Source organism: Stegostoma tigrinum, chromosome 41 (assembly GCF_030684315.1).
Source record: "Stegostoma tigrinum isolate sSteTig4 chromosome 41, sSteTig4.hap1, whole genome shotgun sequence".
Taxonomy (NCBI): Eukaryota; Metazoa; Chordata; class Chondrichthyes; order Orectolobiformes; family Stegostomatidae; genus Stegostoma; species Stegostoma tigrinum.
In genome coordinates this window covers 4461989-4486662 of record NC_081394.1, presented here as the reverse complement: position 1 = coordinate 4486662, position 24674 = coordinate 4461989, and the positions used below count along the sequence as shown (strand labels likewise).

The 24674-nt window shown below is 48.7% G+C and overlaps 1 protein-coding gene across 1 annotated transcript in view; it reads left to right on the top strand.

Annotated features, from left to right (window-relative positions):
- The window catches only part of cadm4 (cell adhesion molecule 4), a 198204-nt gene that overhangs the window by 133344 nt on the left and 40186 nt on the right, over positions 1–24674 (top strand). Inside the window, exons 4-6 of the mRNA XM_059641283.1 lie at positions 6492–6623; positions 14852–15013; positions 23279–23369. Of these exons, the coding sequence (XP_059497266.1) occupies positions 6492–6623; positions 14852–15013; positions 23279–23369 (385 nt within the window). The remainder of the gene's footprint in view (positions 1–6491; positions 6624–14851; positions 15014–23278; positions 23370–24674) is intronic.

Here is a 24674-nt window from a genome sequence, read left to right as displayed (position 1 = left end):
ACTGCCACCCACCAACCTCCCTCCCCCCCCCACACCTTGCATTCTGGCAATATAACAGCTGAGAGATCACATTGAACCTGGCGCTGAAACCAAGCTGTAAGCTCTGCGAAGGGCATGAGAGCATTTGTGAGCAAAAATTCATGAGTGCGGCACCAGCAATGAGAGATTTCAATTCCTCCAGCAAATTGGAGAAGCTTGGACTGTCCTATGAGGGCTGAGAGACAAAGACTTTAAAATGTGCCAAATGCCAGTGAAACTCACCTCAATCTCCCCCACTGGGATTTAAAGACAGGAACTGCATTTCCCTAGAACCTTTCACCCTCCATCACAAACAGTGACGAAAGCAATGAAATATTTGGGAGTGAAGTTGTCGGAGTAACCAGTGAAGCACACAAACTAATCGCACGATTATCCAGGTAGAAAACATTTGCAAGAGTATGGGGAAATGCATGAGATTGGCTGTGTTTAATAATGCCTATTTGAAGAGCTTGTGCAGGCTCAGTGGGCTGAGTGGCTTCCTTCTGTGTCTAAACACTTCCCACATACTAAAACAGGATCAATACAGCACTCCCCTTGGCACTGACCCTCCGACAGTGCGGCACTCCCTCAGCACTGACCCTCCGACAGTGCGGCGCTCCCTCAGCACTGACCCTCCGACAGTGCCCACTCCCTCAGCACTGACCGTCCGACAGTGCCCACTCCCTCAGCACTGACCCTCCGACAGTGCCCCCTCCCTCAGCACTGACCCTCCGACAGTGCCCGCTCCCGCAGCACTGACCCTCCGACAGTGCTGCACTCCCTCAGCACTGACCCTCCGACAGTGCCCACTCCCTCAGCACTGACCCTCCGACAGTGCCCACTCCCTCAGCACTGACCCTCCGACAGTGCTGCGCTCCCTCAGCACTGACCCTCTGACAGTGCAACACTCCCTCAGTACTGATCCTCTGACAGTGCAGCACTCCCTTGGCACTAACGCTCCGACAGAGCGACGCCCTCTCAGCACTGACCCTCAGACAGTCCAGCCCTTGATCATTCATATTCTGACTCTAACACACACACAAACAGACTAAAAAACTCTAATTCAAATTCAACATTCACGTTCATTGAACACAAGTAAACAGAACTCTACATCTGACAGATTGCTAAAGCATGCCCATCAGCTTCTCTATAAGCATTTGCCTTTATTCCCAGCAGCTCAAATTCTACTGAGCAGTGAAGTAGTCCAATCAACTGTTTAACCTGGTCTGGAAATCTACAGCACAGAAAAGGGGAGTTTGGCCTATCATCTGGCTGTGTGTGTGAATTCATCCATTTGTTTTCTAGATAGTACTGCTTTGCACCATCCTTCCTCTGAGCTCTTTTCTCACACTCTCATGAATGTTCTTTCTCTGTGTGGCACCCCCATGGCAAACAGAAGTCCATTGCTACTCCCTCTTTGGAGATAACAATGGAGGTAGAGCTATCCCAGCCTGCACTGCATGGGAGAAAAGCCTGTATTAAAATCTCTCAATGGAAACAAAAGAGACAGTGTCAGAGATGCAATTTGGAAAACGAGTGGTGGAGAGGGAATTAAAGCCGACATATTTTTAAACATTTGGCAGGTTTAAATATTTAATTAAAGAATACAGCAGATCTTAATGACCTTTACAATGTTATGAAGTGCAAATTAAATTATGCATGTGAAGAGCACTCGATTAGAATGAGATTGTTGTTAAAGATTCTAACAGGTTTATTCAAAAATATATTTATTTATTAATAAATTCAATTATTGTTTGAGTGCCTGACAGAGTGAATGCATTTGTCCTTCATGCTCTTGCTGTTGAGTGTTAATTGGATAGATGTAAAATGATGTTGGATGATTTTGAGAGCCATCACTGCTCCCTTCAACATATTTCCACCATCAAAGGGATAACAGGGAATCCCTTGAGAATTTACATCATCAGACTTGGTAAAAGCAGAGAGATATTACAAAGAATCCCTCGTTCCCACACTGCTGTAATTATCGGCAATTCAGTGGGAATGTCAGCGCTGAGGGAGCGTTGCACTGTCGGACAGTCAGCACTGAGAAACCGCCACACTGTCGGAGGGTCAGTGCTGAGGGAGTGAGCACTGTCGGAGGGTCAGTGCTGAGGGAGCGCTGCACTGTCGGAGGTTCAGTGCTGAGGGAGTGCCACACTGTCGGAGGGTCAGTGCTGAGGGAGGCGGGCACTGTCGGAGGGTCAGTGCTGAGGGAGCGGGCACTGTCGGAGGGTCAGTGCTGAGGGAGCGCCGCACTGTTGGAGGGTCAGTGCTGAGGGAGCAGGAGCTGTCGGAGGGTCAGTGCTGAGGGAGTGCCACACCATCAGAGGGTCAGCGCTGAGGGAGCGGGCACTGTCAGAGGGTCAGTCCTGAGGGAGTGCCACACTGTCGGAGGGTCAGTGCAGAGGGAGTGTCGCACTGTCGGAGGGTCAGTGCTGAGGGAGTGGGCACTGTCAGAGGGTCTGTGCTGAGGGAGCGCTGCACTGTCGGAGGTTCAGTGCTGAGGGAGTGCCACACTGTCGGAGGGTCAGTGCTGAGGGAGTGAGCACTGTCGGAGGGTCAGTGCTGAGGGAGCGCTGCACTGTCGGAGGTTCAGTGCTGAGGGAGTGCCTCACTGTCGGAGGGTCAGTGCTGAGGGAGTGAGCACTGTCGGAGGGTCAGTGCTGAGGGAGTGGGCACTGTCGAAGGGTCAGTCCTGAGGGAGTGCCACACTGTCGGAGGGTCAGTGCTGAGGGAGTGCCACACTGTCGGAGGGTCAGTGCAGAGGGAGCAGGCGCTGTCGGAGGGTCAGCGCTGAGGGAGTGCCACACCATCAGAGGGTAAGTACTGAGGGAGATATAATGTTTGTGTGTGTGTGTGTGTGTGTGTGTGTGTGTGTGTGTGTGTGTGTGTGTGTGTGTGTGTGCGTGCGTGTGTGTGTGTGTGTGTGTGTGTGTGAGCGTGAGTAAATGTATTTCTGTGTAAATTGAGTGTTCGAGTATGAATGTGTGAATGAGTTGAACATGTGATTGACTGTGTGTGTGTGTGTGTGTGTGTGTGTGTGTGTATGTGTGTGTGTGTGTGTGTGTGTGTGTGTGTGTGTGTGTGTGTCTGAGAGTCTGTGCATGTGAGAGTGTGAATCTGTGGGTATTTGAGTGTGAATGCCTGGTACATGGCTGTGAAGTGTCTGTTTGAGTTTGTAGTCAGGTCAGATTCAGATTGATCCAAGTGATTAGAGAGTGGAGATACCAAGGTGTGGAGCTGGATGAACACAGCCGGCTAAGCAGCAACAGAGGAGCAGGAAGGCTGACATTTTGGGCCTAGACCCTTCTTCAGAAAGTGGGTGAGAGTGGAGTTTTGTTGAAGGGGTTATGATGAGCTGACCTGGGGACCTTATTGTCCAGGGAATGTCTGATGAAATCCGTCAGTAATCTCAGCCAAGACAGGTCTGATGTCAATACAGGTTCATTCAGCATCTTTAAAGCTGTTCAACAGGACCATGATAAGGCCATTCTGCCCTTCGAATGTGGTCCCCTCTTCAGTCTGATCATGGCTGATATTTTATGCTAATTCCACTTTCCCTCCCTGTCTGTCATTGCCCAGGAAATGGATTAATCTCAGTGTTGGCTGACCACAATGACAGGTCTGTGTGTGAGAGAATTCCATAGATCCAACCTCCTCTGCGTGAAGACATTTCTCCCTACCTCAGTCCACAAGTGGAAGACTCCTTTATGCCAAGACTCTAACACCCTTCCTCATTCTAAGCTCTTCAGTTGGGTTTAGAGAGACAAGATAGCCTCCATTTTGACCCCGTTCAGACATAATGAGGGCCACACAGAGAGACATTAGGGAGAGGTGTCAAAGGGCAGTCTTTATTGGGGCCTTAGAGGAGGAGAGTGCCAGATGCAGACCCTCTGCCCACTTTGGGTGGGCTCTGTGATTTACAAAGCTGGTTTGCCATCAATAGTCCTGTGAGAAATGTAACTGTGGATTGCTCATAAGTCACTATTCTGGCATTCCTGCAGTCTGCATCTCGTCATTCTTTTGACAGTGTGAAGTTTAAATTGTTTGGTAATTGGACTATCTAGAGAGGATAATGACTATCTTTGTGATTACAACCTGCTAATCTAATCAAATGGTTGTGATAAGCCTTAGACTGCTTGAACAAGTTTCGTTTTTGCTGATCTGAAGGTTATGTTGTCAGACTAAGACTGGCAGTGATAGACTGCTGGCGCTGCCTTGTCTGCCCTGCGATCAGAATCGGAGAGACCTTGCAAAACTAAAGGAGGCCATTCTGCCCAGCAAATCCATTCTAGCTCCCCTGAAGGAGCATGCCAGACAACTACCCTTTCCACCATCCTATCGCCATGAGATTGCAAAGTCACAAAAATATGAACTAGGAGCAGCAGAAGGCCACTCAGCCCATCAAGCTGTTCTGCCAATCAGTATAGCCCTGGCCAGCCTGATTATGGCCGCACTTCCACTTTCTTCCCAACCTGCTCGATCCCCTGTGATTCCCTTGTTAGCCAAGAATCTATCAAGCCCTACCTCACAGATAGTCAGTGATCCAACCACCACCCCACTAGGGCAAGAGAGTTCCAATGGCTCGTGATCCTTGGAGAGAAAGTATCTCCAACTTAAATTGCACAGGGGCCTTGGTAAGACCACAGCTGGAGTATTCTGTGTGCAGTTTGAGATCTCCTTCTCAGAGGAAGGATGTATTGGCAAGGGACAGAGTGCAGTGAAGGCACCCCAGAATGATTCCTGGAATGACAGGACCGGCGTATGAAGAGATACTGGATCGGTTCGGTCGATAGTTGAGAAGAATGAGGGGCGATCTCATGGGAACCTGTAAAATTCTAACAGGCTTAATGCAGGTAGGATGACTGGGGAGCCAGAATGAGGGATAAGAATATGGGGTAGGGCAATTAAGACTGAAATGAGGAGAAACTTGTTCACCCAGAGCTGATGGAATTGTCTGTCACAGAAAGTGGTTAAATGTTTACAAGAAAGAGCTCGATACAGTCCTGAGGTTTAAACTTGTATGGAGACAAAGCAGAAGCAGGGGACTGATTTGGACAATCAGCCGCAAGCCTATTGGATGGCACAGCAGGCCTGCTGGGCCAAATGGCCTACTCCCGCTCCAATTATGTCTCCCCACGGGAGACTCCTTGTATCTGAACCGCACACTCCATTTCGAATGTCTCCCACTGATTTCCCTCCACCAGGAATTCTTCTACTCAACATCCCTGTCCTCAACTGAGCTCTTGGAAAAAGGCAAGAATGTGGGGACTGTGGAGGGAGAGGGGAAGTGTGGAGAGACGGGATCGAGTGGAGGGAGGGGGAAGTCTCATGGACTCTGAGGAGAATGGAGACCAAACTCAGGAGGATAGAGATGGGCTGCGGGGCTCAGCAGTTTGATGCTGGAAGATGTGAGGTGAAACATTTTGGAAGAAAGAACGTGAACTGACGATAGAAAATTCCAAAAGAGGGTGCAGGAGTAGAGGGACCTGGGTGAATATTTCTACAAATCAATGGAGGTGAGAGAACAAGTAGAGATCATGCTGAATGAAGTATAAGGCATGGCGAGTTTTATGAGTGGGGTACAGACTCAAAGCTGAGGAGGTCATCAGAAAAACTGGACAACACCTCTAGTGAAGGATGAGCTGAGATACGGTGACTACTTCTGGACAACACCTTCAGAAAGGAATAGAAGGTCGAGGATAAGGAAGAGAAAAAGATTCAGGGGGATGGTTCCAGGACTGAACATTTCCTGTTATGTGGAGACATTGGAGATACTGGGACAGGTTTCCAGCGGAGAGGAGATTAGATAGACTTATTCCAGCTCAGACAACTATTTCTCTCTGAGGCACCAATCGCAGCTTGTAATTCATGACAGAGAGAGGATGAAGAAAGACTTGAAAGAGAGAGAGAGGGGAGAGATGGAGCGCTAACAAGAGCAGAAGCCAGACCTGCACTGTCAGAGGATCAGGAGGGAGTGGGATGTTTGTGGATGTGGTGCCAATCGAGCGGGGGCTGCTTTCTCCTGGATGGTGTCGAGTTTCTTGAGTGTTGTCGGGACTGTGGAACTGAACATGAAGGTGACGGACAGTGTGATAATAAGGGCGGCACGATGCTTCAGTGGTTAGCACTGAAGCCTCCCAGCGCCAGGGGCCCGGGTTCGATTCCAGCCTTGGGCGACTGTGTGGAGTTCGCACATTCTCCCTGTGTCTGCGTGGGTTTCCTCCGGGTGCTCCGGTTTCCTCCCACAGTCCAAAATGTGCAGGTTAGGTGGATCGGCCATGCTAAATTGCCCGTAGTGTTCAGGGGTGTGTGGGTTATAGGGGGATGGGTCTGGGTGGGATGCTTCAAGGGGCGGTGTGGACTTGATGGGCCGAAGGGCCTGTTTCCATACTGTAGGGAATCTAATCTAATGGAGCGATACTGGCTGTGATGCTCAGGACTTGGCTAATTGCATTCATTTGTCCTTCCAGTGCCCCCAAAGCCAATTGTGGAGGTTCAGGGAGAGTTGGTGGCGAACAGCCTCGCGAGCTTAATTTGCACCGTTCCCCGGAGTAAACCTCCGGCTCAAATCCGATGGTTCCGTGGAAAGAAAGAAATTACAGGTAAGGGTTTTCCTTTGGGATTTTCCCGTAGTGCTTTGCAGAGAGCTTTCAGGCCCGGTTCCCAGAGATATTCCTATGCGTGCACAAACATCCAGGCCACATCTCCGAGACGTTCACTCTCAAAGAGGGTAATTACTGCTTACTGTACATGCCCAGGACAGGGACAGCTTGGGGTTAGATACAGGGTAAAGCTTCCTCTACACTGTCCCCCATCTCACACTCCCAGGACAGGGACAGCACAGGGATTAGATTCAGAGAAAAGCTCTCTCTACATTGTCCCCCATCAAACACTCCCAGGACAAGGACAGCACAGGGTTAATACAAAGTAAACCTCCCTCTACACTGTCCCCAATAACATTCCCCGAGCAGGGACAGCACATGGTTAGATACAGATTAAAGCTCCCTCTACACTGTCCCCACAAAACACTCCCAGGACAAGGACAGCATGGGGTTAGATACAGAGTAAAGCTCTCTCTACGCTGTCCCCCGTCAAACACTCCCAGGACAGGGACAGCACGGGGTTAGATACAGAGTAAAACTCCCTCAACACTGTCCCCGATCAAACACTCCCAGGACAGGGACAGCACGGGGTTAGATGCAGGGTAAAACTCACTTTATACTGTCCCCCATCAAACTCTCCCAGGACAGGGACAGCACAGGGTTGGATACAGAGTAAAGCTCACTCTACACTGTCCCACCGTCAAACACTCCCAGGACAGGGACAGCACAGGGTCAGATTCAGAGTAAAGCTCCCTGCCCACTGTCCCTATAGAATGACCTGTGCGAGCAGTAGGATAGAAACCCTCCCCCATTCTCTTATTTGACTGGGACTGATGGGCCAATGGATTTAAGGTTCTGGGTGAGAGGTACAAAGGGTGTAGTGAGGAAGACCTTTCTGAGGAAGTGTGTGGGAATCACTTCGAGCTCTCTGCCTACAAGTTGGTGATGGAACGGACAATAGATGTCAGTTGGAGTCACAGAGGTTTACAACACTGCAAGATGCCCTTTAGCCCATCAACACTCTGCTGTTCAAACTCCATTTTCCAGTAATTGGATATGTAGGCTTTGGGGATCGCAAGTGCACATCCAAATGCTTGGTCACTGGGGTGAGAATTTCTGCCTTTGACACTCTTACAGGGAGTGAGTCCCTGATTCTCCCCCCGAGGCTCTGGGGGTGGTCGCTTGAAAAGAAACTAAACTTGTGGAGCTCTGGGAAGAGAGTGTGGTCGGGGAGGCAGAGGGGAGTGGAGTTGATTGGATTGCTCGGCAGAGAGAGTGCCAGTATGGGGTCAGTGGGTAGAGTGGCCTTCTTCAGTGCCATTATGGTTGGACGATCCCTCCGTCAGGGATATCACCTGGGCCGGACAGGCATTTATCACTTGCCCCTAGTTGCCCTGCAAAAGACACAGATAGCCACAAAAGTTCTTGAGATAAATGTGAGGTGCTACATTTTGGTAAGGTAAATCAGGGCAGGACTTAGACCCTTAATAGGCCCTTTGGAGTGTTGCTGGCCAAAGAAATGTTGATGTGCAGGTTCACAGTTCCTTGAAGGTAGTAGACAGGACAGTGAGGAAGGTGTTGGGTATACTTGCCTTTATTGGTCAGTGCGTTGAGTATAGGGAGTTGGGAGGGTCATGTTGGGGCTGTACAGGACATTGGTTAGGGCCACTTTTGGAATACTGCGTTCAATCCCGGTCTTTCTGCTACAGGAAGGATGTTGTGAACTCTGAAATGGTTCAGAAAAGATTTACAGGGATGTTGCCAGGGTTGGAGGGTTTGAGCTACAGGGAGAGGCTGAATAGGGTGGGGCTATTTTCCCTGAAGCATCGGGGGCTGAGGGGTGACCTTATGGAGGTTTATAAAATCATGAGGGGCATGGATAGGGTGAATAGACAAGGTCTTTTCCCCCCAGGGTAGGGGAGTCCAAAACTAGAGAGTCATAGGTTTAAGGTGAGAGAGTAGAGGGATCTGAGGGGCAACTTCTTCATGCAGAGGGTGCTGCGTGTATGGAATGAGCTGCCGGAGGAAGTGGTGGAGGCTGGTACAGTTACAGCATTTAAAAGGCATCTGGATGGAAACATGAGTAGGAAGGGTTTAGAGGGATATGGGCTAAATGCTGGCAAAGGAGGGACTGGATTTATTCCGGGCATCTGGTTGACTTGGACAAGTTGGACTGAGGGACCTGTTTTCCTACCGTACAGCTGTATGGTGGGGTGGTAAATATGAGAGAAATACGTTTTATGGATGGGCCTATTCCCTGGTCCACCACCACTGACCCCCGAGAATTAATGAGACCTCCCTTCCTGCTGCTGGATTATTTCAGAGAATGTAGTTCCACTCTGATTGCAGGGTTGGAAATTTTGATTGTGAAATGGGTGGGTTAAAGGGGTTGGTGACATGAAACTGTCCTGACAGGAATCTTTTCTGCCAAGAGAGCTGAGCCTGAAAGCTGCACTTTTGAAACGATAGCATAATTACTGAGGGCGTGGGTTTCTGAAAGAAGAATGCCAACAAAGATTCTTGCAGTAATTCTCTCTATTCGCACCTCACCTCCCCCCACCCCCCAACAAACTTTGGCATTCTCAAAAGAGCCAGTCATCCAACTGATTAATTCAGGAATTCATCCCCCAGCAACTGACATTTAGGAGCACATCAGAGCGGGTCAGGAATGTGTTGCGTCAATATTCCACAGCTCAGGATCAGGGCTGTTCGGCCCTTTCTTGATCCTGCAGTGCCTCTTTGGAAGATGCGGATACAGGGAAAGCCGAGTGGTATTATTACTGGGCTATTAATCCAGAGATGAAAACAATAGTTGCTCGACAAGTCAAGCAGCATCTGTGAAGAGAAAATTCAGAGTTAACGTTTCGGGGTCCGGTGACCCTTCCTCAGAACCTCAGCGTAACAGACACACTCAAACCCAGTACTCTCTAAACCCTCCGAAAGGATATCTGTTAACTGATATGGAATTCCCACTGGGGTCAGAAAAGCCTCACATTTCAGTAGCACCCATCCAACCTCAGAGTGTCTCAAAACACCTCACAACAACAGCAATAACTTGCATTGCGACATTCTCCCCGTGTCTGCGTGGGCTACCTCCCACAATCCAAAGATAGGTTTAAGGTGAGTGGGAAAAGATTTAAGAAGGGCCAGGTGGGCAAATTCTTCACGCAGAGAGTGCTGCGTATTTGGAATGGGCTGCCAGAGGAAGATGGTTGAGGCAGGTACAATGGCAGCATTTAAAAAACATTTTGATAGCTACATGGATTGAAGGGTTGAGAGGGATATGGACCAAACGTGGGCAATTGGCGTGAGCTGATGGCCAGCATGGACCAGATTGGGCCGAAGGGCCTGTTTCCATCCTGTATGACTGTATGACTCTATGTGCAGGTGAAGTGGATTGGCGATTCTAAATGACGCATAATGTCCAGGGATGTACAGGCTAGGTAGGTTAGCCATGGGAATATGGGGTTATAGGGAAAGGTGAAGGGTTGGGTGCAACCCTGATGGGCTGAAAGGCCTCGATGGACAATGTAGACATTCTGTGATTCCGTGATTCTTTGATTTATCCTCTCTTGACATAAAATGGTTTTACCACCCCTGCATCCCGCACTATTAACAGCCTGGGGATTACCATTGACCAGACACTGAAATGGATTAGCCACACAAACAGTGTCAACAAGAGCAGGGTCAGAGGCAGGGAACCTTGCAGAGAGTAACTCAACTCCTGACTCCATAAAACATGGACAGTGCACAAGCCAGGAGTGGGATGGAATAATCCCCACTTGCCCCTGGATGGGGTCAGCCCCAACAACACTCAAGAAGCTCGACACCTTCCAGCACAAAGCAGCCCCCACTCGATTGGCACCACATCCACAAATATCCCACTCCCTCCCCCCACCGATGCTCAGCCACAGCAGTGTGTACCATCTACAAGATGCGCTGCAGAGATTCACCAAAGACCCTCAGGCAGCACCTTCCAAACCCACGACCCACTTCCATCGGGAAGGACAAGGGGCAGCAGATACATGGGAACACCAGCCCCCTGCAAGTTCCCCTCCACTCCCCATCCTGACTTGGGAATATATCGCCGTTCCTTCAGTGTCACTGGGTCAGAATCCTGGCATTCCCTCCCCAAGGGTCAACCCACAGCACACGGGGACTGCAGCACTTTCAGAAGGCACCTCAACACCACTTTCTCAAGGCAATAAGTGCTGTTCCTAGCTAGAAGCACCCAATTCAAATATACCAAGGAAATGCTGCACAGTCGGAGGGTCAGTGCTGAGGGAGCACTGCGCTGTCGGAGGGTCAGTGCTGTGAGGTATAGATCTCAAAGCCCTGATTTGGTAAGATAGCAGACATGAGACTGGGGAGCAGATAGTTCTCACTGGCCTCCTGCAGCCAGATATACGTCTGAATAAACCTCACTAAATCATGTGAATTGGTAACTTGCTGATTTGATGATCCCGCAGTCCTGCTGTGCACAGTTTGTCTGCTGAATATGTTCACGAATCCCAAAGATTTACATAATTCTGAGGGCAAGAGTGATGCTGTGTCAATGTAAATACATCTCTCTCTTCCTTTGTTTTTTAACCATCCAATGTGTGTGCACTTGGATTACCAATTTAAAATTCAAATCAAATCTTTTTTACCTGAATTACAGTGTACCATTAATCTCATTGACACCACAAATTGGCTGCATGCATTCACTGTGCAGTCAGTAACACATAAATGGCTTTCACCCTTCTCACTTGTTAATAGATTCTACATGTCATACAGTTATAGAGCCATACAGCACAGAAACCGTCCTTTCAGTCCAACCAGTCCATCCCAACCATTATTCTAATCTAAACTACTCCCACTTGCCTGCATTTGCCCTAGTTCCCTCGAAATCTTTCTTATTCATGTACTTATCCAAAAGTCTCTTAAATGTTGTAACTGTACCCTCATCCACCATTTCCTCTGGAAGCTCTGTCCACACACCAACCATCCTCTGCCCTCCTTTTTTAAATATTTCTCCTCTCACCCTACAATTATGGTCCCAGTCTTGAAGTCTGCCATGATATGGAAATGACGCCTTCCATTCACCTTATCTCTGCCCCTCGTGATTTTATAAGCCTCTTCGAGGTCACCTTTCAACCTCCTACATTACAGAGAAAAATGTCCCAGCCTATCCAGGCTCTCCTTATAGATAACTCAAACCTTCCAGTCCCAGCAACACCCTGATAAACCTCTTCTGAAGTCTGAGAAAACAAGGTGTAGAGCTGGATTAACACAGCAGGCCAAGCAGCATCTCAGGAGCACAAAAGTTGACGTTTCGGGCCTAGACCCTTCTTTCTTCTGAAGAAGGGTCTAGGCCCGAAACGTCAGCTTTCCCACTCCTCTGATGCTGCTGGGCCTGCTGTGTTCATCCAGCTCTACACCTTGTTATCTCAGATTCTCCAGCATCTGCAGTTCCTACTGTCTCTTCTGAAGCCTCTCCAGTTTAATAATATCCTTCCTATAACTGGGTGACCAGAACTGCACACAGTGTCCAGAAGAGGCCTGACCAATGTCCTGTAGAACCTTAACATGATGTCCCAGCTCCTATACTGAAAGGTCTGAGCAACGAAGAAAAGTGTGCTAAACACCTTCTCAACCATCCTGTCTATATGTGTGACACAAACATAAAAACCTGAACCCCTAGGTCTGTCTGTTCTGCAACATGACCCAAGGCCTGACTTTAAATTGGATAGGTTCTGCCCTTGTTTGTTTTACAAAAATGCAGTATTTATTCAAATTGAATTGTATTTTTCACTCCTTTACTCTGCCACTAACCCCATGCTGTCCCTGTACCTGAAGCATTTGATGAGGACAGTGTAGAGAAAGCTTTACGCTGCATCTAACCTTATGCTATCCCTGTCACAGGAGTGTTTGATGGGGGACAGTGTAGAGGGAGCTTTACTCTGTATCTAACCCTGTGCTGTCCCTGTCCTGGGAGTGTTTGATGGTGACAATGTGGAGGGAGCTTTACTCTGTCTCTAACCCTGGGAGTGTTTGATGGGGGAACAGTGTAGAGGAAGCTTTACTCTGTATCCCCGTGTTGTTTTTTCTAATGAGAATTGAATATGACATTAAACTGTTAAACTACCTCTGCAAATGTGTCCATTTGTATTGAAACAATTTCTTTAATATTCTGGCATCCCCATTGATCAATGATGTATTGCAAGCAAAATGCTTTGCGGTCTCTCGCTGCCTGGCTCGTTGTTTGCTGAAGGATTAATCTGGCTTCACAGTACCAAGTGAAGGATTTACTGCCTGCAAATTTGGAGGGGATTTAGAAAAATTGAATCCAAAGCTGAGGAAAGTCAGTTCATGTAAAGAGAGACCAGGAGAGGCTGGGATCGTTCCCCTCGAAGTGAGGAAGGTTAAGGGGGAAGTTGAATCCCTGAGGGGGTTCCAATCGAGTCAATGGGAGAGACACTGAACCCAGGGACGGGGGTGGGGGTGGGGTGGTCAGTCAACGAGGGACACAGCTTGAGAAAGGAAGCAGAGGTGGGGTGGGAGTCGCAGCAGGAGAATTTGTTTCTGCTGCAGTGACTTGTTTTAATTGGAGACGCTCTGCCTGAAAGCGAGCAGACTCACAAGAACTTTCAAAGTCGGGGGGGGGGGGGGTTTGAGAAAAACATAGGAAGGGAAAAAAGGGCAGGTTGGGAGAGCCGGGGGCAGGAGAGAGTGGGGACTAATTGGATCAGCCTGTTTCCAAGCTATCACAGATGAAATGGGCTGAATGTCCTCCAGCACTATTTTGATTCTATGTAATAGACTGTATCCTGGCTGATTGAATGACTGCACTCGATTTTACTGCACTGGCCAGTAGCCAGTGAGAGAGAAGGGAGTCCAGTTTCTGTCTGTTGATGTTTCACTGAATTCCTTTTCATGACTGACTGCAGTCCAACTCGCTGTGCTGGTCAGTTCGTTCGCTGCAAGTTGGAACCAACACATTGGCAAGTGAATTATACCAGAGCATTCACAGACTGCCAGCCTTCCACACAGATGCACTGAGGCTGGCAATGTTCCTGCACAGACCAGTAATCCAGGAACACCAGATTCAACACTGAATGAGACTCTGAGAGCGCTCCTGTCCATCTGCTTCCAAAAGGAATCCCACCCATTCTGGGACCCCAAACACTTCCGGGTCAGACCCCAGGAATTTGGGGAAAGAAGTTAATGTCTTTTATTACATGCTAGCATCAAACTTTCAGAGGCGGTCTTACGATTAAGCATGATACCTCGTCAGATATTGAAGCAGTTAACGCCCCAACCAGACCTGGACAATATCCAGGCTTGGGCTAACGAGTGACAAGGAACATTCATGCCACACAAGTGCCAGGCAATGTTCATCTCCAGTAAGAGACAATCTAGTCACTGGCTCTTAGGTATGTAGGAAGTGACATTACCCCACGCTAGTATCACCCAATGACAATTTCCAATAAGAGAGAATCTAACCACTGCTATTGACATTCAATGGTATTACCATCACTGAACACCCCACTATCAACCTGGGAGTTAGCATTGACTTGGACTCACGACATAAACACAGCGGCTACAAGAGGAGGTCAGAGGCTGGGAATTCTGCAGCGAGTAACTCCCCTCCTGACTCCCCCCAAAGCCTGACCCACCATCTCCAAGGCACAAGTCAGGAGGGGGATGGAATACTCCCCACTTGCCCCTGGATGGGGGCAGCTCCAACAACACTCAAGAAGCTCGACACCATCCAGGACAGAGCAGCCCCCGCTCGATTGGCCCCACATCCACAAACATCCCACTCCCTCCCCCACCGACGCTCAGTCGCAGCAGTGTGTACCATCTACAAGATGCTCTGCAGAGATTCACCAAAGATCCTCAGGCAGCACCTTCCAAACCCACAACCCACTTCCATTCAGAAGGACAAGGGGCAGCAGGTACATGGGAATGCCACTGCGCTCCCCCCCCCCAACCCCGCCACTGCAAGTTCCCCTCCGAGCCACCCCCTATCCTGACTTGGAAATATGTCGCCATTCCTTCAGCGTCACTGGGTCAAATCCTGGAATTCTCTCCCAAAGGGCCATTGTCCCTTCAATGAGCCTTTGACATTTTGTTGTAGCCCATTGGGGTTTATGGCACTGGTTGTAGATTTGAATGTCAACAGGAGATGATTTAGAATTTTTGGAGGTTAATTAATGATGTCATTCTGTGTCTGTCCCATACAGGAGTGAGCAGCCGACTCCAGACAGGGAAAGTCTTTGAGATTACCAGCTCAGTGAATTTTACCGTGGACAGAAAGGATAATGGTGACATTGTGACTTGTGAAGCAAATGTGCCGTCAGTGAAAGGAATGAAGAATCGGATCGACTTCCCATTGAATGTACGATGTAAGTGAAAGACAGAGAGAGGATGCATCACCCTAGAGCCCCTTTACCCCCAGTTTCCAAGGGCCCAAACATACCTTCCAGGTGAAGCAACATTCCACCTTCACTTCCAAGAATCTAGCCGACTGCATTTGCTGCTAACAATGTGATCTCCTCTACACTGGGGAAATGAAACATACACTGGGTGGCCCCTTCGCACGATATGTTCTGTCTGTAAAAATGGCCCCGAGCTTCCAATTCCCTGCCATGTTAACACACCGCCTTGTTCCCTGGTCTACATTTCCGTCTCAAGCTCACTGCAGTGTTCCAGTGAAGCAAAGCGCAAACTGGAGGAACCACACCTCACTTTCCACTTGAGAACTGTGCGGCCTTTAGGATTTTAATTGAGTCCAATACATTTAGGGCCTGAACACTTTCTCCAATGTCCTCACCACAAACACCACACCCAGGCCCTGTGAGCAGATAGATGGCTTCCTTCACAGCCAACCCATTTTCACCCACTACGCATTATTAGCTTCCCTTTCACCCCAGCACAACATTATCCATCCCTTTGTCTGCCTAACCTTCTCTTTCTCTCTCGCTCAGGACCCTGGGAACATGACGGCACGGCCCCCAAAGTCAGAGCGATGGGAATCAGGGGGATTACAGTGATAGGAAGGGGGTGTAGGGGCTGGAAGGGGTTACAGAGATAGGGAGGGGGTGTAGGGGCTGGAGGAGGTTACAGAGATAGGGAGGGGGTGTAGGGGCTGGAGGTGTTTACAGGGATAGGGAGGGGTTATAGGGGCTGGAGGGAGTTACAGAGGTAGGGAGAGGGTGTAGGGGCTGGAGGAGGTTACAGAGATAGGGAGGGGGTGTAGGGGCTGGAGGGGGTTACAGAGATAGGGAGGGTGTTACAGAGACAGGGAGGAGGTTACAGAGATAGAGAGGGGGTTACAGAGACAGGGAGGGGGTTACAGAGATAGGGAGAGGGTGTAGGGGCTGGAGGAGGTTACAGAGATAGGGAGAGGGTTACAGAGACAGGTTACGCTCCCCTACATTCGTTCAGTTACACCTCTTTCCTACATTCGTGAAAGTCCTTTTATTAAGCTGCCTTAAGTTATCACAGCAATAAATCTCTCACAATGTGATTACACTTAAAAGTCCAAATTCTCAGAGGAAGTACCCCACTGAGTGGGGAATGCTGCTGGACTCTTGAAGTGATATTGTCTCCTTTCAGGCTTATCTACCAATATCAACAAACTGTGGGAACAGAGACCACACCATCTGTGTCTGTCTCTCACTCCAGTTTCTGAGACTCTCTCCCTCCCTCTTCTTCCCCTCCGTGTCCTCCTTCAGCCATTTCCAAACGCTACCATCTGCCTGTCTCCCTCCCACCATCTCCAGTCCCTGTCCTTCCAAACTTGCAACTCCAAACACACTCACTCTACCCGTCTCCATAGCTAAAGTCTCAGCGTTTCTCTCCCTCTATCTCTAATCTCAATCTTCAATCTCTCCAACTCTCTCTCCTCCATTTCAATCACTGTCTTTCCTGACTTCCAACTCCAAGCTTCTATCTCTCTCTCTCTCTGTCTCTCTCTGTAAATTTCCATCACCAAACCCTGTTTTCTCTCCCTCCATTTCCAATCTCTCAATCTCTCCCTTTGTCCCGTTATTTCCAATCCCACCCTCCTTGTCTCCATCTTCAATCCCTTAATCTTTCTCTACCTCTGCCTCTAATCCCTTGATATCTTTCTCTCCCATTCCCACTTCTTCCCTCTACCTGCATGCATTTCCAATCCCTCAATCTCTCTCTACCTCTATCTCTAATCTTTCAATCCCTCTCTCTCCCTCAACTTCCAATCCCCCCCACCTCGCCTCTCTTTCAAATCCACTCTGTCTCTCTCAATTCCATCTCTAATCTCTCAACCTCTCTTCTCTTTGCCATTTCCACTCCCTCCCTCTCCCTGCCACCATCTCCAACCTCTCAGTCTCTCCCTGCCTCCATCTCCAACCTCTCAGTCTCTCCCTGCCACCATCTCCAACCTCTCAGTCTCTCCCTGCCACCATCTCCAACCTCTCAGTCTCTCCCTGCCTCCATCTCCAACCTCTCAGTCTCTCCCTGCCTCCATCTCCAACCTCTCAGTCTCTCCCTGCCTCCATCTCCAACCTCTCAGTCTCTCCCTGCCACCATCTCCAACCTCTCAGTCTCTTCCTGCCTCCATCTCCAACCTCTCAGTCTGTCCCTGCCTCCATCTCCAACCTCTCAGTCTCTCCCTGCCTCCATCTCCAACCTCTCAGTCTGTCCCTGCCTCCATCTCCAACCTCTCAGTCTGTCCCTGCCTCCATCTCCAACCTCTCAGTCTCTCCCTGCCTCCATCTCCAACCTCTCAGTCTGTCCCTGCCTCCATCTCCAACCTCTCAGTCTGTCCCTGCCTCCATCTCCAACCTCTCAGTCTCTCCCTGCTTCCATCTCCAACCTCTCAGTCTGTCCCTGCCTACATCTCCAACCTCTCAGTCTCTCCCTGCCTCCATCTCCAACCTCTCAGTCTCCCCCTGCCTCCATCTCCAACCTCTCAGTCTGTCCCTGCCTCCATCTCCAACCTCTCAGTCTGTCCCTGCCTCCATCTCCAACCTCTCAGTCTGCCCCTGCCTCCATCTCCAACCTTTCAGTCTCTCCCTGCCTCCATCTCCAACCTCTCAGTCTCTCCCTGCCTCCATCTTGAATACAACATCGAAGGCTATGGACCACGTGCAGGAAAATGGGACTTAGTGTAGATTTAATGTAGCTTTGATGGGCTGAAAGACCACTTCGTACTGTATAATTCTATGATTCTTAGTGACAGTGCTGTATTTTTTGTTAATTTCATTCAGGTTTCTTGTGTGGTTTGTTTTCTGATCACTTTCGTATGATTTCCCCAAATGAATGTTGAGATCCCATGAGTAGCGCTGCTTTGAAAATGATATCTGAGATCTGTGGCCTGCTGGAATATAATTAATCTATCTTTAGTTGTGAACCTGATACGATTATCATTCTCATATTTTGCAAGCCTTTGGGACACATTGTTGGAAAAATATGACAAAAAAAAACATATTTCAAGTGAATTAATAGCCTGTTCAGACACAAATTGTCCTTTTTTCCCCAAGCTGATTGTGTATTCTGCTGTTGCTTGTACAAATTCTTTCTAAGTTAAACTTTGCTGGAGTAAAAGTTAATTTCTTTGACCATCACAAAGTTTGTGCTGGCTGTGGGAGCGATTGCAGCCGCTGAGGATAACATTCCCAGGTAAATTTCCCACCAATTCCCATTACAAAATTGACTGCACCATTCCCCCACTCAGGAGAATTCTTTCAGGTATTTCTCTGAACTGCACAATTGTCCAAGGTTTTGAACCATGAGCTCCCCAATCTGAATCTCTCTCTCTCCATCTTCTTCTCCTCAATGTCCTCCTGCAGCCATTTCCAACCACTACCATCTCTCTGTCTCCGCCCCCCCCCACCGCATCTCCAATCCCTGTCTTTCCAAACTTCCAATTCCAAACACACACTCTCTACCCAACTAAACCCTCAGTGTTTCTCTCCCTTTAATCCAGTCCCTCAATCACTCCATTTTTTCTTCTTCAATCTTCAGTCTCTCCAGCTCTCCATTTCATATCACTCTCTTTACTGACTTGCAACTCCAAACCCTCTCTCTGTCAATCTCCATCACTAAGCGCTCAGTTTCCTTTCCCTCCATTTCCAATCTCTCAATCACTCTCTCTCTCTCTCTCTCTGTCTCTCCCACAATATTTCCAATCCTACCCACTCTGTCTCCATCTTCAATCCCTTAATCTCTCTCTACCTCTGACTCTACCCTGCACCCCCCCCAACCCTGCCATTCCCAATCTATCCCTCTACCTGTATCCATCACGAGAATTCTTTCGGATATTTCTGTGAACCACACAATTGTCTAAGGTTTTGAACCATGGGTTCGCTTATCTGAAGAAGTATTCCTCCCAGCCTTGCTATATCTTTACACTTTACAAGAAACCCATTTGAATCATTCTTACAGAGATAGTAGAAACTGCCGGTGCTGGAGAATCTGAGATAACAAGGTGTAGAGCTGGATGAACACAGCAGGGCAAGCAGCATCAGAGGAGCAGGAAAGCTAACGTTTCAGGTCGAGACCCTTCTTCAGAAATGTGGGAGGGGAAGGGGATTCTGAAAAAAATAGGGAGAGAGGGAGAGGCGGATAGAAGATGGATAAAGGAGAAGAAAGGTGGAGGGGAGGCAGTCAGGTCAAAGAGGCAGGGTTGGAGCCAGTAAAGGTGAGTGTAGATGGGGAGTTCGGGATGGGATAGGTTGGCCCAGGGAGGACAGACAGGTCAAGGAGGCAGGATGAGGTTAGTGGGTAGGAGATGGGTGTGGGGCTTGAGGTGGGAGGAATGGTTAGGGAGGCAGGGATGAGCTGGGCTGGTTTTGGGATGCATTTGGGGGAGGGGAGATTTTGAAGCTTCTGAAGTCCACATTGATACCATTGGGCTGCAGGGTTCCCAAGCGGAATATGAGTTCCTGTTCCTGCAACCTTCGGGTGGCAACATTGTGGCACTGCAGGAGGCCCTTGATGGACATGTCGTCTGAAGAATGGGAGGGGGAGTTGAAATGGTTCGCGACTGGGAGGTGCAGTTGTTTAGTGCGAACTGAGTGTAGGTGTTCTGCAAAGCAGCCCCCAACCCTCCGTTCAGCTTCCCCAATGTAGAGGAGGCCACAACGGGAACAGTGGATGCAGTATACCACATTGGCAGATGTGCAGGTGAACATCTGTTTGATGTGGAAGGTCTTCTTAGGTTCTGGGATGGGGGTGTGGGGGGAGGTGTGGGGGCAAGTGTAGCACTTCCTGCGGTTGCAGGGCAAAGTGCCAACCAAGGGTGGTGAGGCTGGAGGGGAGTGGGGAGCGGACAAGGGAGTCCCGGAGAGAGTGGTCTCTCTGGAAAGCAGATAAGGGTGGGGATGGAAAAATGTCTTTGGTAGTGGGGCCAGATTGCAGATGGCGGATGTGTCAGTGGATGATGCGTTGGATTCATAGGTTGGTGGGGTGGTACGTGAGGACGAGGGGGATTCTGTTTTGGTTGTTATTGCAGGGAGGGGGTGCAAGGGATAAGTTGCAGGAGACATGGTTGAGGGCATTTTTCTACCACTGTGGAGGGGAAGTTGCGGCCCTTGAAAAACGAGGACATCTGGGATGTCCGGGAGTGGAATGCCCCACCTCGGGAGCAGATGCGGCGGAGGCGAAGGAATTGGGAATAGGGGATGGAATTTTTGTAGGATGTTGGGTGAGAGGAGGTGCATTCTAGGTGGCTGTTAGGTGGTTAAGAATCATTCTTAACCTGTTTAGAAGTAGTCCCAGGATCTGGAGACTTTCCTCATGAGCATCTTTTATCCCTTGCTGGAGGATCTGAACTCCCTGCAGGGAGTGAGATGGAGGGTTTAGCAGATGGGGTGAGGGATGTTGGGTGGGCAGGGGGTGATGGAGATTGCATTATGAGGGAGGGATGAGGTTGACAAGCAGGAAAAGATGATGAATGTTCCAGCTCAAGGGCATGTGTTGAGCTTTCTCTTATATCCTGGATCTTTAAGCTGTAGAGAAAATTGTTACCAGGGTAACCTCTTTGATAATACAAGAACTGCTGCTCACTGAGATTATGTTCAGGACAACTCAATCAGCGGAAGAATTAACAGTTACCAGTACCAGAAACTGTCAGCAAAGGAAAGGAGACAACTGTGTCTCCCTCACAACTCTCTGATTTGGGATTACAGATATCTTAAAATTTATTTTCGGGATGTGAGTGTCACTGGCTGGGTCCAGCATTTATTGCCCCATCCCCAGTTGCCCCCCCCCCCTTGAGAAGGTGGGTGTGAGCTGCCTTCTTGACCCACTGCAGTCCCCATGTGCTGTGGGTTGACCCACAATGCCCCTTAGGGAAGGAATTCCAGGATTTGGACCCAGCGACACTGAAGGAACAGTGATATATTCCCAGGTCAGGATGGGGAGTGGCTGGGAGGGGAACTTGCAGGGGCTGGTGTTCCCATATATCTGCTGCCTTTGTCCTTCTAAATGGAAGTGGGTCGTGGGTTTGGAAGGTGCTGCCTGAGGATCTTTGGTAAATTTCTGCGGAGCATCTTGTGAATGTTACACACTGTTGCTTCTGAGCATCGGTGGTGGAGGGAGTGAATGTTTGTGGATGTGGGGCCAAGCATGTGATGTCGAGCTTCTTGAGTGTTGTTGGGGCTACTCCCATCCAGGGCAAGTGGGGAGAATTCCATCAGACTGCTAGAATGATCCCAAACTGAGTGACACTGGTCAATAATTGCTGACAAATGAGAGGACTGGTCGTAGAAAAGGAGGTGAGAACAAAGATAGAATTGCATTTCGCTAGTACCTTTTATCACCTTCCAGCCTGTGAATGAGTTTAACCGCCAATGGTGTGCTTTTGAAATGTAGACACTGTGACAACATGGGGAACATTGTAGTGGAGTGGTGTTAGTATTACTAAGAGTTATCCAGGCACCCAGGCTATAGTTTGGGGGAACATGGGTTCAAATCCAACCCTGGAGTTTAAATTCAATCACTAAAATTCAAAAAAGTGCTGGAGAAACCCAACAGGTCTGGTAGCATCTGTGGAGAGAGGAACAGAGTGCATGTTTCAGGTCCAGTGAGCCTTCTTTCAGGACTGGCTTCACAGATGCTCCCAGACCTACTGAGTTTCTCCAGCACTTTCTATTTTCGTTTCAGATCTCCAGCATCCGCAATTCTTTGCTTCGTTATGGGGAGAGGTCAGGAATGGCCATTATGAGAAAATCGTCACCATTGGGTTCATTAGTTTTCTTTCCAGGAATTAACTCTGCCACGCTTACACGGTCTGGGGCAACAGACTTACCGCCTGAAAGGAGTCACTCAGTTCCAGAGCAATTCGGGATGCTGGTCTTACCAGAGGTGTTCATTTACAATTGAAAGAAGCTCATCTGTGCCCAGCAAGATCCCAAAAATAGCAATGTGACAATGACCCGAATGCACCAAACCTCGGTGTCCCATGTCCAGGTGCCGTCATTTGAATAGGTGGCTTTCGTGGCTGCAAGGTCTTCTGGGATAGCTCAGGTGCCATTGCAGGCCAAGTTATGTTGAGTCTGAGAGCTTAACAAGGGGTGGAGAGTTCCAGAACAGAACATTCCTACCCCCAAGATCATGAATTAATGCCTGAATGTGCCTGTTTTCAGTTTCTCCACGAAATGTGTGTGACAGGAGCAAGGCTTGCGTTTGTTCCCCAATCCCATTCTGTAGGAGAGATTAAACATCTTAAAGCTGCCAGTTAGACAAATGCAATCACTGGTTAATTATACATTCTACATTTATGTGTTCATATAATACGCTGCAGGTGAAACTTTTTAATCTGTTCTTATTTAACTACTGTGCCACTTCTCTAATTTTCGAAGTCAAAAGCTTTTTACAGATGAATAGTCCAATTAAACACTTAATGCTATGAAATATCTGGAAAACGCCAAGTATTTCACACAAATTGTTCCACAAACCACCAAGTCCATCATTGAAAGAACTTCCTTTAAAGGGAGTTATGATCTCAGAGTATCACAGAATTGTCATGGTGCAGATAGAGTCCATTTGGTCCATTGTGCCTGGACTAGTTCGGACCCATTGACCCTTTAGAGCCATAACAATTCTGCGATGCTTGATTCCTTCGCTGCAGGACAAGTATAATTCTTCAAACAGGCAAAACTTGCGGAAGACAATATGACATTCGGAAAATGGATTTCATTGTAAGGTTTAAACTCAGAGGATGAAGATACAGAGTAAAGCCCCCTTGAAACTGCTCCCAATCAGAGTAAAACTCCCTCAACATTGTCCCCCATCAAACACTCCCAGATCAGGGATAGCACTGGGTTAGATACAGAGTAAAGCTCCCACTGCACCGAACTGATCAAACACGCCCAGGACAGGGACAGCACGGGGTAAGATACAGGGTAAAACTCCCTCTACACTGTCCCCCATCAAACACTCCCAGGACAGGGACAGCATGGGGTTAGCTACAGAGTAAAGCCCCCTCTCCAATCTACCTGTGGAATGGGATCGAGGGTATTGGTTCGATGGAGCATGAGCACAGACCCAGAGATCCGACTGAGTGCCTGTGGTATTTGAGCCATTCCACTGTCCAATGATTCTGTTACAATGCAGCCCCATTAAACCCTGGAAAAATATTAGTGCCAGTGACACTGAGTGATGGGTTTCTCTCTCTTCTGCAGTTCCCCCCGTGGTCAAAGTTCAAACTCCGTCCGTCCACTTGAGAGAAGGTGATGACCTGACGTTGACTTGCCTGGTGACAGGAAACCCACAGTAAGTACGATCTCAACTTGCCCTCAGAGCTCAGTTACCGTGAGACAGCTCAGTCCAAATCAGCTCATCTCCGCTGAGGAAATTTGAAAGCCTGTGATGCTCTTCTGGGTTATACTCTCCATAAACTGGGCAGCACCTGCTGAACAATACTGACTGCGCAATAATTTCTCTGACAACTAATGTGAAATAATCAGCAGCACTTGTATCAAGACTAGGTTGAGCTTGCGAGAAGTGACTTACCTTCATAGGTGACCTTTGCACTCTCTGTAAACAAGAGGAATATGATCAAGCCTTACACCTAGCTTTTGAATGACCCTGGAGCCTGTACTTCACCATTGCTTTCTCCATGGCAATCGCTTGACTTGTCAACCAATGAGAATCCTTTTCTCCACGATTATAAATAATGGTGATCATCAGAAATTTGGCATTCTTGCATTTTGTCCAGATCGAAATGTTGGACAACGTGTCTCGCTTATCAGAAATAGGCAATTTAAGAAATTACTGGTATCATTAACTGGAAATGTTGTGATCACTCTCTGTGTGCAAACTTCAACAGAAAAATCTGCAACCATTCGGTCCATCTTTCCCTTCTGTGGCTGTCCCTCTGCATTATGAATCATGTGTTCCCACTGCAGGTTGTGGGAGTGAGTCCCAAATCCTGCCCCCACCCCCCACCTTCCCCCACCATGGGAGTGAGTACCACATTCTCCCAAACTCCCTGTGCAAATGAGGCCAACATTTCATTCCCCACCCTGGCTCCCTGTGGGAGTGCGTCTCACTCCCTGTGGGACCGAGTCCCACATTCTCCCAAATTCCCTGTGGGAGTGAGCTCCACATTCCCCCTTCCACTCAATGTGAAGTGAGTCCTACATTCCCATCCCAGCCCCTGTGAGAGTGAGTTCCACAATTCCCAACTTTGGGAGAACAAGTTTCTCTTGAATTCCCCACTGGATTTCTAAGCAACGAGCATAGAACATAGAACATAGAACATAGAACAGTACAGCACAGAACAGGCCCTTCAGCCCACAATGTTGTGCCGACCATTGATCCTCATGTGTGCACCCTCAAATTTCTGTGACCATATGCATGTCCAGCAGTCTCTTAAATGACCCCAATGACCTTGCTTCCACAACTGCTGCTGGCAACGCATTCCATGCTCTCACAACTCTCTGCGTAAAGAACCTGCCTCTGACATCCCCTCTATACTTTCCTCCAACCAGCTTAAAACTATGACCCCTCGTGCTAGCCATTTCTGCCCTGGGAAATAGTCTCTGGCTATCAACTCTATCTATGCCTCTCATTATC